We start from the raw sequence: 18,238 nt of genomic DNA on the forward strand, positions 1-18,238 counted from the left end.
GTAATAGAGCCCGATTGCCTGTCCATGGGTTTCACCTCTTCTCTTCTCAGGAGACAGTGTCCCAGCTCTTGCTCACACTGCAGTAGCCCATGGGCAGTCTTCCTATTGACAGTGACTGTTGCCCAGTCATTAGCCAGATATCCACCCACCAGCTATTCAGCTGCCCTAGCAGAGGCAGAACAAAGCCCATGGAAGGTTGCCTAGACAACCAAGCCCAGGCCCCTCCCACACTGCCTGGCAACTGAGGCCAGTCAGAGGTGCAGCAGAAAATGGATGAGCCTCCACAAGAGGCTCCAGATGGATCCTCGAACAGTGAAAACCCAGGCCAGTCCCCAAATAACCAGGAGACCTACATAGAAGGAGGAGCAGGCCAAGCTCCTCAAAGAGGTTCTGAAGATGCTGGGGTTGGACCATCCGAGCAAACTGGTGACAAGGCATCCAACCAAGATGCTAGTGCAGGATCCGGACAGACTGACCAAAGAACTTCAGAAGAGGCTTCTCAGCCGACTGACCACAGGTCCCCTGGTCACACTGACAGGAGACCATCTCAGCAGGTTGACCGTAGATCATCTGGCCAGGCTGAGAGAAGAACTTCTAAGCCAACTAGTCAGCAACTGCCCAGCCTACACGAGAGAAAAGTCTCCGAGAAGATAGAAGACCAAGCGTCTTTGCCATCTGGTGGGAAAACTTATGAGCAGCCTGATGAAGGAACTTGGGAGTATGGGGAGCACACCTTATCAGACCAAGCTGACTATAGAACATCAGGAAAGAGTCAACGCCAGTTCACCAACCAAGCTGATGTCCTGGATGAAGATGCCACTGATCAACGTAAGTTTAGTGAAGGTTCAGAAAGGAACTATGACAGTACTAGCCATGAGACAGAAAAACCGGCTGACTACCGTTCATACTACAAAACAATTGCCCAGGCTGAGAACCGGTCGTTATCTGATATCGGTGACACCAAAGAGGTCAAAGAAGCTGACTTCAAAATAGAGCCTTGCACATTTGAAGATAGCCAAACGGACCTCAAATCCAAGGTTTCAACTGCTGGAGAAACAGAAAGTACAACCACTATCCAAGCTTACAACCTACACGATACCGAATTCACCAGTGACTCACAGTCCTCGTACGAAAAACTGCCCTCCATCATGACCAAAACGTACTATTCCTCCAGCCAAGACAAATTTCAAAGCACAGAAATCACTACTGTAGGTAAAAGGGACATTCTGATACCTGCCTGGGAGGTTAAAGGACAGGACAGGACCCGTGGGGTTAGGAACCAGAACACAGGGGTAGAACGATGCATGCTAAATCAGAGATGAGGAATAAACCCATGTAACATCTTCTACGCAATCCATAAGTTTCAGGAAGGATGTGAAACAGAGGTATGTTGCCTCCTAATTATCCTCAGGCCTCTCAGGAAGGATCAGTGAAGCAGGATTTAGGAAGCCAAGGGTTTCCCATTCTGCTACTAACACTGTGCTACTCAATCATTTCCCACGCTAGGTTTCTACCATAGTGAGTGGGTTTGAAGTGAACTGGAAACCCCTGTGTGAGAGAAAGTATTTGAAGTAGAAAAGCTTAAGGTAGCCTCCCACCAAGTTTTGAGGTACTTTATAGTGCTTAAGGATATGTTGGATCTCTCATAGAACTGGCTCTGAGGATCATAGGCAGTTAGTGGTTACTGGGACAGATATATTTTCTTCAATAGCATAACCACTGGTTACAGTTAGCCATGCTTCAGTAAATAACCTTTAAACCACACTCCTATAAGGAACCCTGAAGGTCATTAGTCACAAACACACATGCTCACACACGTGCGTGCACACACACATACACATACACACACACACACACATACACACACACACACACACCATGAAAGTAACATAGCCGTGTCTACTTAATAGTAGATACTTTACATATCCTTAATTCTTGGTGTTAAATCTTAATTCTTAATTTTAAATTTCATCAAATCTAGATCCCACTGATAAGAACAGCAAAAGAATGCACTATTACTTTTAGATTTATTTTTTTAAAAAAAAAAGATAAATCTTTGGGGGAATATTTCAATTTCAGGATATTCAAACCGAAATTGAGCAAAGAAAGGGTTCTCAGAGAACCAGTCAAACCTACACGAGGCGGTTCCCTCCAATCATTTTTGAAGACCCTTATCAAGTTGCACTCCGCTACATGGAAAAGCACAACATTCTCCAGATATTCCAGGTAAAGCTCTTAATGCTTAACCTTCCTTCCTGGTATGGGCTTTAAACATGGTAGAAGAAATCTTCTGCAAAAGGTGGGGGCATAGTGGGGCAGCATGGGTCTATTTCAGCAATTAGTGTTTTTACCAAAAGGAGTAGATGAGAAACATCCAGCAAAGGATACTGTAGCATTAAGACCATCAAAGGCATTGGAGACCATGAAGGATGGTTGTTGGGGAAGAATTTGGCCAGCAATTAACTTTTTAGTTTTAAGTAAGTTTATAAGAAAAAAAATCAGTGAGAAACATAATTAAAGAGCTTTTTAGAGCTGGGTCTTCAAAAAGAGGCCATTCTCAGGACCAACTGAGAGAAACATTCTTCCGAAGGAAATGGTAGAATTAACAAATTCCTTCCAGTTCCTGAATTCATAAATCTCACTGATCACAGTGTTTAAAGCGGAAACTTCCTTTAGAGAGATTTCTTGAGCAGTATGGAGCTACGAGAGATTATTGCAGCTATAATGCGGTGGCTTGATTTTGTTCATCAGGTACATTTCTTTTCACAGTACTATTATTCGACAAGCAACCCACATATCCACCTATAACAGTGTGTATTTGAGAGTATCTGTTTTAGACAGGTGTAAAACTAGAGCAGTTTGCCCCTAATGAAAGCATCCCAAATAGACAAGTTTGAAGTAGGGTAAAGAGCAGTGGTTCTCAACCTGTAGGCCCAGACCTCTTTGGGGGTCAAACGGCCCTTTCATAGGGGTCACTTAAGGCCAACAGAAAACAAATATTTGCATCATGATTCATAACCGTAGCAAAATGACAGTTATGAAGTAGCAACGAAAATGAGTCTGTGGTTGGGGTCAGCACAACATGAGGAATTGTATTAACGGGTCGCAGCATTAGGAAGGCTGAGAACCACTGGTCCAGGGGAAGAGTATAAATACCACACTCTCTGAGCACCACCATTCAAAGTCTAAGTTGGCACAGCTCCGTGAGTGGGGGATATTACTCAGACTCCTCATATAAAATAGGTGTTTAAAAATATCTGTTTTGTTAGGTCTGTTTTGTGGTGTTTCCTTCTTAAAATGTCCTCTGATTGGTATAGTACAAGTGGCTAGGTTTCTGCCTTTAATCAGTCACCGCTAAATAGAAGGAGGGAACGTATTTAGGAAAGCCGAGTTTGAGGGCTAACAAGATAGTTCAGTGGAGTAAAAGCCCTGGCCTTTTGGTCTAAAAAGCTTAATGACCTGAGTTCAGTCCTCCAAACCCATGTAAAGGGGGAAGGAGAGAGCTGACTCCACAGAGCTGGCCTCCAAGCTCCCCACATGTACCAAGGTGCACACACACACACACACACACACACACACACACAAATACAAGCTCCCTGCATGTACCAGGTGCACACACACACACACACACACACACACACTAATACAAGCTCCCTGCATGTACCAGGGTACACACACACACATGCACAGACATACACACACACTAATACAAGCTCCCCGCATGTACCAAGGCACACACACACATGCACACACATACATACACACTAATACAAGCTCCCCACATGTACCAAGGTACACACACAAGCACACACATACATACACAGTAATACAAGCTCCCCGCATGTACCAAGGTACACACACACACACACACACACACACGCACACATGTACATATACGCTAATACAAGCTACATGTACCAAGGTATGCACATATACATACACAGTAATACAAGCTCCCCGGATGTACCAAGGTACGCACACACACATGCACAGACATACATACACACTAATAATAAATATTTTTTTAAATTGATGATTCTATAATTTTTCAAATTAAAGAAAAAATAATGCTTATGAATGCAGTGTGATATTAAGGAAAATAAATTATCAAATATGTATATTGTTCAATAAAAATATGTATGAAAGGACTGGAGATGTAGCGAGAGGATATGTGCCTCACATGCACAAGGTCTCCAGCACTATAAAATCAATTGATTAATTAATTAAATTAAAAATTCCAAGTATATATTGAATACATAATACAGATACATTGAGCATATTTGAATGTATTATTCCTGAAATGTACCTGATGATTATTCCCTGAAAATGAAATGTTTGCTTGCTTTATGATAACATTTTAAGTTATTCAATAACACAAAAAGCATAAAGTCTGTCTCATAAATCTGATATATCCTTCCTCATTTAATACAAAAACTAAACATAATTTTCACATTTTAAAGTCAAACATTTTGGAAGATCATATGTAAATCCCCAGTGTTTTCTATTTCTATTCAAAACACCATCCTTTGATTCTTTTTCAAGCAAACAATTTATTGACTGATCATCTAGCAATATGACAGTTCTAAAAATGCTTTACAACTTACCCACTACCTCTTTGGTCTTGGAAACAACCAAAAAATATTCATTGCTTCTTAAATTAAAATTTTATCCCTCCAAATTTGATCTTAATTTGTCTGACCTCATTCAAATAAAGAGAGTAAGATGTTACTTGGGGACATGTGAATGTCTTTAACATGGACTATGATATACCCTCGGGTAGTGGGGAGCTGACTGCAAACCTCTCAAGCATGGTACGTTGTGTTTTCTCTCAGCATATCACTGAAAACCTCGTCTATGAAAAGCCGGATGATCCCCTGTATTTCATGCTCGACCAGGTACGGAGTGGGAGAGTGGACAACCCTTCTAGTCTCATTGTCAGAAAACGACCTACACAGACAGACGAACAAAGCAAGCCGTGAACAGCTCCGAGTCGCCGTGAAGGAAACACACCACAGCTTCCATTCAAGAGTTTTCATTGAAGTACAGAACAAAGCTAGGGATGGTGGCTCACATCGTGAATGCCAGTGCTCAGGAAGCAGAGGCAGACAGATCTCTGTGAGTTCGAGGCCAGCTAGGGCTACGTAGTGAGACCCTGTCTCCAACTGACAAAGAACATCCCTGGTGTCACAGAAGCCTTCCTCATCATGACTTCCCACAAAGGAATTGCTTATTTTGACCTTTGCAATAACTTGCTCACTTTTCTTTAAAATATTACTGCTGAACATGAATCATGAAACACTTCTGTTTAGACCTGCAAGCTCTCTGAATTGAACTATCTATGCTCAGCACTGTTTTTGTCTTACCTCTTTTGCCCAAAATTATGTCTATGAGATGGATCCATCTATTGTGTTCATGCATTTTTGTCACTCCATGCTATTCATCACGTAGAATACTACGGCTGAGCCATTCTGTTTTTTCATGGACATGCAGATTATTTCCCATTTGGAGCTATTACAAAAAATCTTGCTGTGAGCTTTCCCATTCATGTCGTTCAGTGAACAACACTGCATACTTTAATCACCGGATTGTAGAACATGTATTTGCTTAGCTTTACACGGAGTGTTTTCATTTTCCAACATGAGTGCACCAGTGTGCACCCTTTCCCCCAGCAGCTCTGTGGCTTTCCCAGTGTTCACTGTCGCCACTGTGTTTAGCCTTGGCTGTTCAGGTAAGCCAGTAGGCAATATTTACAGTCTCCCTTTGCCTTTTCCTAGCTAGTAGGCATTTGCGGGCTTTTCTATCTGTTTACTGGCCATTTGGAAACACTTGTTTTTCTATAGTATTGCTTTATGCCTTACTCCTTAGCAACAGGCATCTGTGTGTTCTGGCTATGGTGTTTGGTTAATCACATCTGTTTTGTCTATCCTTCCACTCCCTGTTGCCCCTTCTACCTTATATCTTTCGATGAGCAGAAATGCCTAAGCTTAATATCAAATGTAACAATATTTTTCTTTATGATTATCATTTCTAACATTACTGTGTGTGTGTGTGTGTGTGTGTGTGTGTGTGTGTGTGTGTGTGTGTGTGTGTGTAAAATGAAGCAGGGCTTGTTTGTTCCCTTTCACATCTATGTCTACAACCTTGGATCAGTTTTGTGTATAATAGGGGATTGGGTAAAGATTCACTTCTTTGATTCATCCAGAAAGCAGCTCCTTTTAGTAAAAGGCCATAATTTATACACTGCTCTGATTTCAATTATCCCACATATTTATTTATACTTTTGCTACAAAATAAGACTCTTAATTATTGTGACTGGAATAACTCAATAGAGAAAGCTTGCCCACTTTATTATTCTTTAAACATATCTCTGATCTTCTTGGACCTCTATTTCCATACTAAGAGTTTTAAGACTTATTCATGAAGTTACACAAATGTGTGCCTCCATGTACATACAAGCATGCACCAGTAGTATCTTTTTGTGTGTGGTTTCCTTCAGTCTCAACTGGGTTTTTCCTTGGGGAGATGCGGCAGCTTTAAAATGAGTGTTCCCCATCCTTCCTTGCCCTCCATTTAGGTCTTAACTTCTCTTAGTACAATTATTATTTGCATGCATGTTATGCATGTATTTTATTGGCTTTTCTCATGGGCATTTAATGTTTCGATGCTACTGTACATAGAAATTTTTAAAATTTTAGGACCTAACTAGCTGGCACGTAGAAATACAATATTTTTGCTATTCTGATAGTCATTAGCCTCACTGAACCTGACTTGATTCTAGCAAAGTGTTTCCAGTATTCAAGTATTGGGGGTTTCCTCACAATGTCATTTGCAAGTTGTCTTTTGACCTTTCCAATAACTCTTCTTGACCCTTTGTCTTATCACATGTATTGCAGGTCTTCTCTTTGATACTTCACAACCATCTTCCTCTCTTCTCTACCCTACAGAGAGGCTGGTCTATAGGGACTAAATTAAGCTTGTATCCTGATTCTCCACTGGGGTAAGGCAATGAAAAACCCTGGACAAAGAATAGGAATAAAAAAGAAAGGTGTGCTCAGGTTTATTCTACAGCCTTCTTTATTGAGTACATTTTGATCTGTCTGTCTGGAGGCATCTTGTTTTGCATGACTATTACCTTTTGGATTCCAATAATATTCATATCCCACCTCAGCGCAGGCATGTGTGTGCTCACACATATGCGCACGCACGCGCGCACACACACACACCCTTCAGGCCTAAAGTTACTTCTACTGTCTCTAGCTTTAAATGATTACCTTGTTCCATATGACTCTCTATACCTATTTCTTTTTTAAGTAACCCCTTTATGAATCACCTTCATAGAATTCTATTGTGAACATACAATCTGTTTTTCTGGTTGTTGTTTTGGTTGGGATAATGACCAATACAGTACACAGGTTAGAAATCTCCAGAATAATTAATGCTGAATGGAAATAACTATTTGCTCTTTCAAAGGGGAGAATTTTTTTCATTTTTTAGAACTTTTCAATCATACATGCAGAAAATTGCAGATGAAATTGTATAGCCTAATTGACTAATATTAAGTGATTGGGTCTATGAAATCACCAACCAAGTTGTTATCAGAGGATGAGTCTTAAAGGACTCAAAGCATGGAGCAAAACACAGAAAATCAATGCAAGAGCATAGCTTTTTGTGGTACTTAGAATAAAAAGGGCCTCATAGGCTCATAGGGACTGGCACTATTAGGAGGTGTGTTCTTGCTGGAGTAGGTGTGGCTTTGTTGGAGGAAGTGTGTCACTGAGGATGGGCTTTGAGGTCTCAGATACTCAAGTCAGGCCTAGAGTCTTGCCCCTCCTTCCTACTACCTGGGGATCCAGATGTAGAATTCTCAGCCCCTCTCTAGCACCATGTCTGCCTGCATGCCTCCACACTTTCCACCTTGATGACTAAACCTCTGTGAACTGTAAGCCAGGCCCCAATTAAATGTTTTCCTTTATGAGAGTTGCTGTGGTGTGGGGACCCACAGAGACACCATGGTGTGGCCTTATTTCATATTGACTCAAGGTAAGAGAGTCCGAGTTTGTTTTGCCCTGCAAGGCTGCATAATAGAATGTTTTGGCCAAATGCATGATTACCAGGTGTCTTTTTTTTTTTTTTTTTTTTTTTTTTTTTTCTGAGACAGGATTTCTCTGCGTAGTTTTGCGCCTTTCCTGGAGCTCACTTGGTAGCCAGGCTGCCTCGAACTCACAGAGATCCGCCTGCCTCTGCCTCCCGAGTGCTGGGATTAAAGGCGTGCGCCACCACCGCCCGGCTCAATTGATTACCAGGTGTCTTATACTTCAAGGCCTAATTTCAGGATATTTTGCCATAAAGCATGGCTACTAGATGTTTTGAGAATTAATTGTTTACACTTTTCTGTACTTGGTACCTTGAACCATCGTGTCCTTGAAAGAGGGAGTGGTCTTTTGCCTGTCTCCTTGTTTGTGTATAAAAAGCCCATGAGGAATAAACTCGGAGCAACTGTGGTATTGACCCAGAGCCCTCCCAATGCTATTCTATGTATCTGTCTTTTCCTTTTACATCATATATTTTTCATATCTATTACTTCTTAATCCTCACTCCTCCCTTAAAGGATTGTTCAATAGTCAGGCAGGACCCAACACTGTAGTCATGGTATCCCTTCACAGCAACAGAACCCTGACTAAGAAAGACAGTTTGATTGAAAGTGAATGCAAAGAGTACACCACAGAGCAGAGTCAGTCTCAGGCAAACGCATGGCTCAAGAGCCGCCTTGTTTCCAGTCCAGGGGCTTTTAATTTTAAAGGGGATAGGAAGGGTTCCCTGAAGGAGTGGGTATTCCTTGGACTGACCTAAGTTATATAACCTCATCCTTATTGAGCATTTACTGACCATCCCATAATTCTCTCTGTTATAGTGAGAAAATGATATGCTGTTCATATGCTGCAGCCACTAAGTTCTTTGTGACATCCCAAAGTGACCTTGGGACACTCTATTTCTTTCATATACATGTGTGTCTCCTTGGGAATATCCTAGGTTTTACTTCCTAAATGTGGTGTTATTTTTCCTGTTCATTGGAAGGGGCCATCATACAAGCCATAGAATGATCTCCAGGGGATGATATAGGAATGCCTGTGGGGCACTTTTTTTTTTCTTTTTAAGATTTATTTATTGATCATATATACAATGTTCTGCCTGCATGTATCCCTGCAGGCCAAAAGAGAGCACCAGATCTCATTACAGATGGTTGTGAGCCACCATGTTGTTGCTGGGAATTGAACTCAGGACCTCTGGAAGAGCAGCCAGTGCTCTTAACCTCTGAGCCATCTCTCCTGCCCCCAACCCCCGCCTTGGGGGGGGGTGAGACAGCGTTTCTCTGTATAGTTTTGGTGCCTGTCCTATAGCTCACTCTGTAGACCAGGCTGGCCTTGAACTCACAGAGATCTGCATGGCTCTGCCTCCCCAGTGCTGGGATTACAGGCGTGCACCACCACCACCTGGCCTCTTTTTTTAAATAGTTTTCAAAATATTGTATTTTTGTTTCCAGAATATTTGGTAAAATCTGTTGATAGTCTAGATTTGGGTTTTTATTTCTAGAAAAAATTAAACTATTATTTCAATTAATTTAGTCATATAGGTGAGTATCCAGTTTTTCTATTTATTTACTTATTTATTTGTTTAAATTTTTTTGAGACAGGGTTTCTCTGTGTAGTTTTGGTGCCTGCCCTGGATCTCACTCTGTAGACCAGGCTGGCCTCGAACTCACAGAGATCCGTCTGGCTCTGTCTCCCAAGTGTTGGGATTAAAGGCGTGCACCACCGCCCATGAAGGACAGTCTTGTCCGTTGCTAGGTTCTAGAGTTAACCTTTTGACTCACAGTCCTACTTTCTTCCTTCAAAATCAAGAGACATCATATTGCCAGCTCCTCAGAACTCAACTTTGTGCCTTACCCTTTCTCTACACAAAATGTCAAATCCTTTAAAAACTTAATATGAAAGGAATTAAATATGCACTGATTACTTAAGAGCTTTCTTCTTTGATCAGCAACCTGCTAATGAGATTCACTCATAGGATCCGTGTCGTCCTTCCTTTTTATTTGTAAATTCTCTATTCTGAGTTAGACATCAGTGAGCCCATGTGGGTTGTTATGACTGATGCTAGTGTAACATAGAGTTACACTAATTTCCTGACACACATACACATGTATTCTAATGGTTACATATCCAAACATATCTCTGGAACACTGAGTTCTTCCCTGCTCATAATTGAACGACAAAATGTTAGTGCCATTGGGAGAGAAGTTAGAAGGTGAGAAGATGATTTGACCATGATCAGCTGAGCTTCAGATGTCAGGGTAAAGCCACAAACAAAACTGTCGAGAAGCTGATGCAGGCATGCGGCTCTCCCTCCTTTTCCATTTCTTCTCTAAGTCCCCTGTAATCATCCTTTGTCTCATTCCTCTTCCCAAACTGTGATCTTGGGCATCACAAAAATGTCCCACAGGCCAACTGAAAAAAAAATTCTCTCCAGGGTTCTCTTCCTCAACTCTGAGATCTTTGATCCTGTAACCACTTCTCACCTTCAACTCCAGTTAGTCCCTAACCTTCCTCCATCCCCAGTGGCCACCTTGTTCCTAGACAGGTGTCCATCCTGTGGGTATTCTCCAAGGTTTAATCTTCTCTGTAGGCTTGACTGTCTCCACACTAATCAAAGGATATTCGCCTGTCTCTAGCGACTGACTCTATACGATTCCCAAGTCTTCATGTCCCACAGTTATCTCTCAGGGCTTGAAATATGTTGTTCCATGCTTTCTCAGTGCTCAGTTCCTGCTGAGAAGTCCATTATAGTTATGAACAATTTGCCTTCATAAGTTGATATCTTTCCCCTGCAACTCAGCTTTCAATTGTCTTTTTCTGTTCTTTAATCTAAGAATTTTAGTTATAATGTACTGTGGAGAAATCATTTTCTGGTTATGCTTATTTAGAATTTTAAATGACTCCTACACTTGAATGCCCATCTCTTTTTCTATGTTTGGGGACAGTTCTGCTATAATTTTACTGAATTATATTTTTCCCTAAAGATATTTATGCTTACGTGAGTGTGAGTGTGTTGGGGAGGGGGAATGGTAAGGATGACCATAAAAGACATAAAAAAAGATGTAGGATGCCCTGAAACTGGAGTTTGGGTGATTGTGAAGTGCCTAACATGGGTTCTGGCAACTGAACTTGGTTCCTCTGGAAGAGCAGCAAGCTCTCCTAACCAGAGAGCCGACCTTTAATTTTTCATCTCAGCTCTTTCTTCTACACCATAGGTTCTGGGGTTTGGTCTCTTGATCACATCCCAAGGTTCTTCAAAATTATGGCTATATTTGTGTGTGTATTTTTTTCTTTATGGCTGTCTGAATGTGAAATTTCCTCAACCTGTCTTCAGTCACTTCAGACAGCAGTAATAAAAGCAATTCAAAAGAGATTATATATTTAATTGTAGCAACAACAACCAAAAAGCAAAACAAACAACAAACAAAAACCCCATAGAAACATGAATGAATGAACTGTACTCCGATAAGGTTAGATGAGAATTAAACACCTTCTGGATGAGCTAAGAGTCTAAACAATGTCAAAGCTAGAGGGATAAATAACTAGGTAGTTTAAAAAGAAAGGAAGAGGGGAAAGAAAAAGAAAAGGAGGATAGAAAAGAGAAATGAATGTGGAATAAAATTATAAGAAACAACAGAATACAATATGATAAATACAGAGGAGAGGAGTGTGGTGATTCAAAACTGAAATCCCAATGCTTAGAAAACTAAGGCAGTAGGATTGCTGTGAGTTTGATGATAACCTATGTAGTGAATTCTAGGCAGCCCTGTGTAAAAACAGACAGAGAGACTGACTGACAGACAGACAGACAAGATGAGACATGAAGTTCACTAATTGGGCTAGGCTAGATGTCCAGTGAGCCTAAGCCAGTGGTCCTCAGCCTTCCTAATGCTGTGACCCTTTAACACAGTTCCTCATGTTGTGGTGACCCCCAACCATGACGTTATTTTCATTGTACTTCATAACTGTACACACACACACACACACACACACACTAAAGGCCATGGACTTGAGAAGGAGTTAAAAGATATGGACGGAATTGGAGGAGGAAAAGGAAGGAAGAAAATGATATCATTGTATCTTAATTTTAAAAAATGAGTGAAGAATTTCTATTCGATCGTTTTGATCTTTTCCACTTCTGCCATTTCCTGTGTTTTTCTCTTCTTTTCAGTGTACTTTTTGTTTCCTAGACAAAGATCTCCTGACTTTAGAGGCCCTGTTTTGACCATCTCAACAATAAGATTATCTCTGAGTCATTGTCTACTTTTCCTGCTCGTGGTGGATGGCATTTTTAGGTGTCTGTAAGATCGCTTTAGACAGTCTTGAACGGTGTAAACACAGTATGCAGACTGAGTTCTGCTATAGTCCTTCGGTGAACGGTGGGAGTTTTGCAGGCTGGTAACGTGCTGAGCGTCAAACCCTGAGCTCTAGCTTATCTTTTGTGATTGATGTCTTACTTCCGATCAAATGCTCAAGCATTGGCTACACTACTTTGATCTGTCCTGTGAGTTCATGTTTCTGGGATCCGATGGAAGTTTATACATGGGGCTCACAAACACAATGAAGGAATCTTCTCTCATGTACAGTGTGTGTGTGTGTGTGTGTGTGTGTGTGTGTGTGTGTGTGTGTGTGTGTGCATTCATCTGTGAGAACATGGGCATTGTGGGTGCCTTGGAACACATGCAGAGGTCAGAGGGCAACCTGGAACGTCGTTCTTCACTTTCCACTTTGTTTGAGACAGGGTCTCTTTGTTGTTTTTCTGCTGACCATACCAGGCTAGCCGGCTCTGAGAGTCTCCTCAGATTTTCTCTACCTCCCATATCCCTGCAGAAACAGTATGATTAAAAATGCTCCTGCCACACCCGACAGCAGTGGTGCACGCCTTTAATCCCAGCACTTGGGAGGCAGAGGCAGGCGAATTTCTATGAGTTCAAGGCCAGCCTGGTCTACAGAGTGAGATCCAGGACACCAAAATTACACAGAGAAACCCTATCTCAAAAAAAAAAAAGAAAAAAATGCTCCTGCCTCACATCTGGCTCTTGTGTGGATTTTGTACTCAGGCCCTCCTGTTTATACAGCAAGTACTTTTACTTTTGCCCCTCTCCTCAGCCCCTGAGTAGAAATTTTATCACTGAGAACTGAATTAGAAAAATCACTTTATGAGGGCTGAGTAAACTGCTTGCCACGTAGGCATGCGGGCCTGAGTTTGGTCCCTGGCACCCACATAAAAAGCCGTCACCCTTTTTTCCTTCCTAAAGGGATCCTCCTGTCTCCACCTATCCAGCACGCGGATATTTCAAAGAGCGGTCCAGTCATTGGTGTCGTCTTCAGCCGGTGGTTCTCAATCTGTGGGTCGCAACCCCTTTGGGGTTCTCCCAAGACCATTGGAAAACAGAGATATTTACATTACGATTCATAACAATATCAAAATGACCGTTATGAAGAGGGCTCCTAGAGCTGTAGTTACAGGCAGCTGTGAGCCCACAGACTTGGCAGCTGGAACCGAATCAAGTCCTCTGCAAGAGCAGTGTGTGCTTCTAACCACGGAGCCATCCCCCAGCCCCTGTAGCTCTATTTTGTAGTCGTTTTATCTAGAGATGACACCATGCAGCCTTAATTTGTAGAGTCCAAATTACTTGTACTGGCTCCGCTCAAGGGCTTCTGTGTTTTAAAGTGCGACATATTTAACCCCCACAAAGATGTAGTAATTCTGAGTAGATAAAATTCCAAATGGACACTGTCCCTTTTCTTCTCCTCCTTAGGTACAGGAGATGATCAGATACAGGGAACAGCGGCGAAGCATCTGAAGACGAGCCTCTCGCCAGCCTCATGTCCTCTGCCATCGGTGGCCGCGCTGCGCTCGGCTCTCACACGACAAATGTGTTTTCAGTAGGCATTGGTGGTGACTCTGCCTAAATATGTTCTCGATTTTTAGGTCAGAATGCGTAGGGTACCTTTGTAAATTGCACATAACTGTTAGAGATATCTCTGGGAAAATCACACAAAATATACACATTATGGCTACCTGTGCATTGGCATTTCAGTACTTGCTCCCACAAAGCCTGAACCAGAAGAGGATCAGGTCTCAAAAGGGACAAGAGACCACTCGTAACTATTCTCAGCCTCTCCAAGAGCATGAGAACCTTACCCAGCTCTAAGCTGCTCACAAAATTTCAATCAGAAAATGTGTGGAAAACATCTTTATTCTTTTAACAAATGATTATTAGGATTAGCGATGTTTCATATTAACAGCAACATAATATTAGTACTATTTTCTTTCTCATCACTGCCTGCTTCATTCTGCCATTGGTGAATGAGATTTAATCTTCTCCTGGTTTTTAGCCTACAGTAAAGTTCAGACACGTTTTAATGCCTTATATACATCTGTATAGGTGAGGCAAAAATGTCACTTCCTCATCACCTTTATCCTCTAAAGAAATCTATATCATGTGGAATGTGCTACCAGTCCAACTGGTATTAAACAGCCAAACACTTTAACTCAGTCTAATCTGGTATGAGAATATCTGGTCAGAAATCATGCTTGAGATGATTATTTGTTTCTATTTTTGTATGCCAAACATTTTAAAGCTTTTCTATGCAAACACTGGGGCGGACTTGACTCTGTATTTTTAGCTAATGATGTGGGGAGATCATGTGGCTGTATTGCAATGGATTCTGCTTGTTTGACATTCACACACAAATTCTGCTGTCCTGTCTCTGACATTTATTTCTCATAATTCTACCCCAAACATTCCTGTCTGGTTTCAAGATTATCTAGCTTTTCCTGTAAGTTGTTCTTGAAATGTGCATGTGTTCAAACTCAATAAATGTTCTCTATGCAGATAAAGATACTGCCTGCTGATGTCAGCCTGGAAGATGAGCTGAAAGCTGATTGACCAGCGGGAACCTATGGAACAAACTAGAGTGATGTAAACTAATTGGGTGGTCGAACAAAATAACCTAAGGACTGAGAGGCCATTCCTATTATTAGTGACAGGAATATGGAGTATTAGCCATGGTGTATTAGCATTGAATCCATGCCAGGTTGGTGCTGCATACTTTTAATTCTAGCATTTAAAAACCAAAGAAGGACAATCTGAAGTCCAAGACCAGCCTGGGCTATGTAACAAGATGATCTCAAATATAAAAGGAAACAAAAAGGGACCTGATAAAATGGCTCAGTGCATAAAAGCACTTTCCTCAAAAGCCGGACAACCTGAGGTCAACCCCTGAATCTCACAGTCAAATGAAGGAACTGACTCTGGGAGGGGGTAAAAAAGTTGTCCTCTGACCTCTACACTGTCATTGCGGTGCACGTGTCCCACCATGTCTTCCCCCACACCACCATGCCCTCACCACACATGCATCATACACATGCCACACACAGACCTTCACAGCAATAATACTACTAAAGAAAAATCAACGTTGAAGCATTGAATTTAGTTCATGTTTGGCCCTAGTATTAGCAAGTTTTCTCAAGTTTCTAGAGGCAGAACACCTCAGATCCAACCTCTCCGGCAGCTGCAGCTCCACCCTTAGGTTGTTTCGGATGCCTTTCGTCACCGTCATCGTCCATTTGTGACCTTCCATAGTGAGGCAGTGGACCAAAGGGGACCAGCTGCCTGTGATTCCTTCTGCACATAGTTACCTGAGAAAGAAGAAGATGTACACAACACTTCACACGCAGTGACTCAGGCTCTCTCCAGAAAGGCATCCAGTGCAGATCGACCAGCAGGAGTCCCTCAGCAGCAGGAAGTAGTCCCTCACAGGCCAGAAGTAAACACTCAACGTGGGAATCTGAGAGCAGACAACTGTGGAGCAGAAATGGGTTGGGGGAACAGGTGGGACTCTCGGAATTGGCCCTTTATGAGTAAAATGCAGAGAAAGTCTCAGTGGACAGTAAACTGAGATTGGAACATGCGGTTCATTTTATTTGTTTTTTTGAGACAGGGTAGCCTTGGCTGTCCTGGAACTTGCTATTGTAGACCAGGCTGGCCTCAAACTCACAGAGATCTGTCTGCCTCTGCCTCTCCAGTGCTGGGATTAAAGGTGTATACCACCATGCTTGGCTTGAAAGGCATGATTTCTTGAAGGAAGCTTTCAAGGATGGTTGTGAAAGAATCATTCTCAGGGCTACGAGTTGTGTCTCATGTATTGTTTTTTGTTTTGAGACAGAAACTTAAGAAACCCAGGCTGGTCTCAGGCTTGCTGTACATCTGAGAAAGACCTTGGGCTTCAGCTTTTCCTGCCTCTGCCTCCCAAGTACAAAGGCTTATAGGTGTGTGTCACCATGCCGGACTCCTGTAGTACCCAGGACCTCAGGCATGCTAGACAAGCACTCAATTCACTGAGCTACATCTCCAGACCTTCTGCTGTCCTCAAGATAATATATGAAAAAGCACCTAGGACAGTAGCTAGCATTATTATATTAGAAGTTTTTTATCAACAGGAATAACACCGATTGGACCTGAGCGATGGGACCCCCTCACTCTAGTTACTGGCTTCCTCACAGTAGCAGAAACCAAATGTACTCTCTCCCCCATGTTTCCATGTTCTCTCCCTTCCTCCCCTTCTGCTTCTTCCTTCTTCTAGGCAGAGTCTCATGTAGCCCAGGCTAGCCTCAGATTTGCTTTGTAACCAAGGATGATTTTTGAACTTTCTGCTACTTCTATCCCTACCTTCCAAATGCTGGAATTCTAGGTGTGTAACCACACCCAGTTCTGCGCAGTCCTGGAGACCAAACCGAGGGCTCCATGTGTGCCTAATAAGCACTGGGCCAGCTGGACGGCCCTCCCTCTGCTATTTAAAGATTCTATTGCCCTGTCCATTAGCACAGTGGGCAACGCATGAGCCTCATAAAGAGGAAGTTGGACATCATTGGTAATCAGGGAAATGTAATGAGAGCCACAATAAAACAACACCTCACATTCAGCAGAACGGTTGTTGTCAAAAGGAGAGACAGTAGCAAGTATTGGCAGAAGTGTAAAGAAGTTAAATCCCCCATATCCTACTGGTGGAGGTGTAAAATAGTACCTTGGAAAATAATTTAGCAGTTGGTCAAAAAGTTAAACACGGTGTTTTCATATGACCCAGCAATCTATACCAAAAGAACTGAAAATACATACACTTATTGGCAGATCTTCAGAGAAGAATTCCTAATAACCAAAAAAACTGAAAACAACCTAAAAGTTCATGAACCCAAAAATGGATTTTTAAATATGATAGATGTGCACTAGAATACTATGCACCCTTGAAAAAGAAGAAAGCCCTGGCACATGTTGTGGTCTAGATGAATCTCAAGAGTGTTGCTCTAAATAAGATCAACTAGGAATGAAATGTATGATTTTACTTAATGTCAACAATTATTTATTAATGTTCATTGTTAATAATTAAATAATTAATATTAATCATCAAATGTTACTATTAACTATATTGATGCTGATAATTAAAACTTAGGTATTTACAAATATTCAGATTTATAGAAACGGAAAGCACCGTGTGGTTATTGGGAGCTGACAGAGAGAGGAAGAATTAGAAACCACTTAGAGTCAACTTTCTTGTTTTGGAAGATGAAAACTATGGAAACTTGCTGCCCGAGAATGCTCACGTCCTTCACACTCCAGACTGTACACTTAGCACACGAATGTAGCGAATAGTGTGTGCTATTTCTACAGTTGTTAAATTCAAAATGGGAAGGTGGTGTGTCCACACACTGTGGTGTTATTCAGCAATGAAAGGGGAGGGAACACAGAACACATGGCTGTGGCACAAACAGGCCTAGTAGGCATAGATCTCATGATTTCACTTACACTAAATCTCTAGAACGGGAAAGCTGGGGCATAGACAGAGATCAGTTCATGTCAGTTGGGATGAGGAATGCTTCTAGGAGATAAAATTTTGTGAGATGTAATCATAGCTTAATAAATTTATTTTTATATAAAAATGTGGCTGAGAACATTTTTTAAGTTTGCAGGAAAACAGAAAAGAGGGTGGAAATCGCTGTGAAACTCAGAACAGGAATGTGCAAGTCTTCTAGAATTATCTTTCTATTTCCCCATTTCTAACAGTCCCACCATCTTGCTCTTAGGTCACTGTCATAAGACTTTATTTAAAAAAAAAAAAATTAGTCCCCTACTCAAGAAACTTGT

The 18,238-nt window shown here is 41.7% G+C and overlaps 1 protein-coding gene across 3 annotated transcripts; it reads left to right on the forward strand.

Moving 5' to 3' along the window:
* The first annotated feature begins 254 nt into the window (after positions 1–254).
* Tex55 (testis expressed 55) lies at positions 255–15,987 on the forward strand. Of its 3 annotated transcripts, XR_005092518.1 has the most exons (5): positions 255–1,208; positions 2,080–2,226; positions 4,833–4,895; positions 13,853–14,025; positions 14,933–15,987. XR_005092518.1 is itself a non-coding variant. In XM_028881585.2 (4 exons), exons 1-4 carry the CDS (start codon positions 270–272, stop codon positions 13,895–13,897), a joined length of 1,194 nt encoding a protein of 397 aa, XP_028737418.1. In that variant the 5' UTR covers positions 255–269; the 3' UTR covers positions 13,898–14,114. The 3 variants fall into 3 exon arrangements, 2 of the variants coding, with proteins under 2 accessions (XP_028737418.1, XP_037065650.1); XM_028881585.2 differs by lacking the exon at positions 14,933–15,987 and having other exon boundaries at positions 13,853–14,114; XM_037209755.1 differs by lacking the exons at positions 4,833–4,895; positions 13,853–14,025; positions 14,933–15,987 and having other exon boundaries at positions 255–1,212; positions 2,080–2,163.
* Positions 15,988–18,238: the final 2,251 nt, after the last annotated feature.

The sequence above is a fragment of the Peromyscus leucopus genome, chromosome 12, assembly GCF_004664715.2.
Source record: "Peromyscus leucopus breed LL Stock chromosome 12, UCI_PerLeu_2.1, whole genome shotgun sequence".
Lineage (NCBI taxonomy): Eukaryota > Metazoa > Chordata > Mammalia > Rodentia > Cricetidae > Peromyscus > Peromyscus leucopus.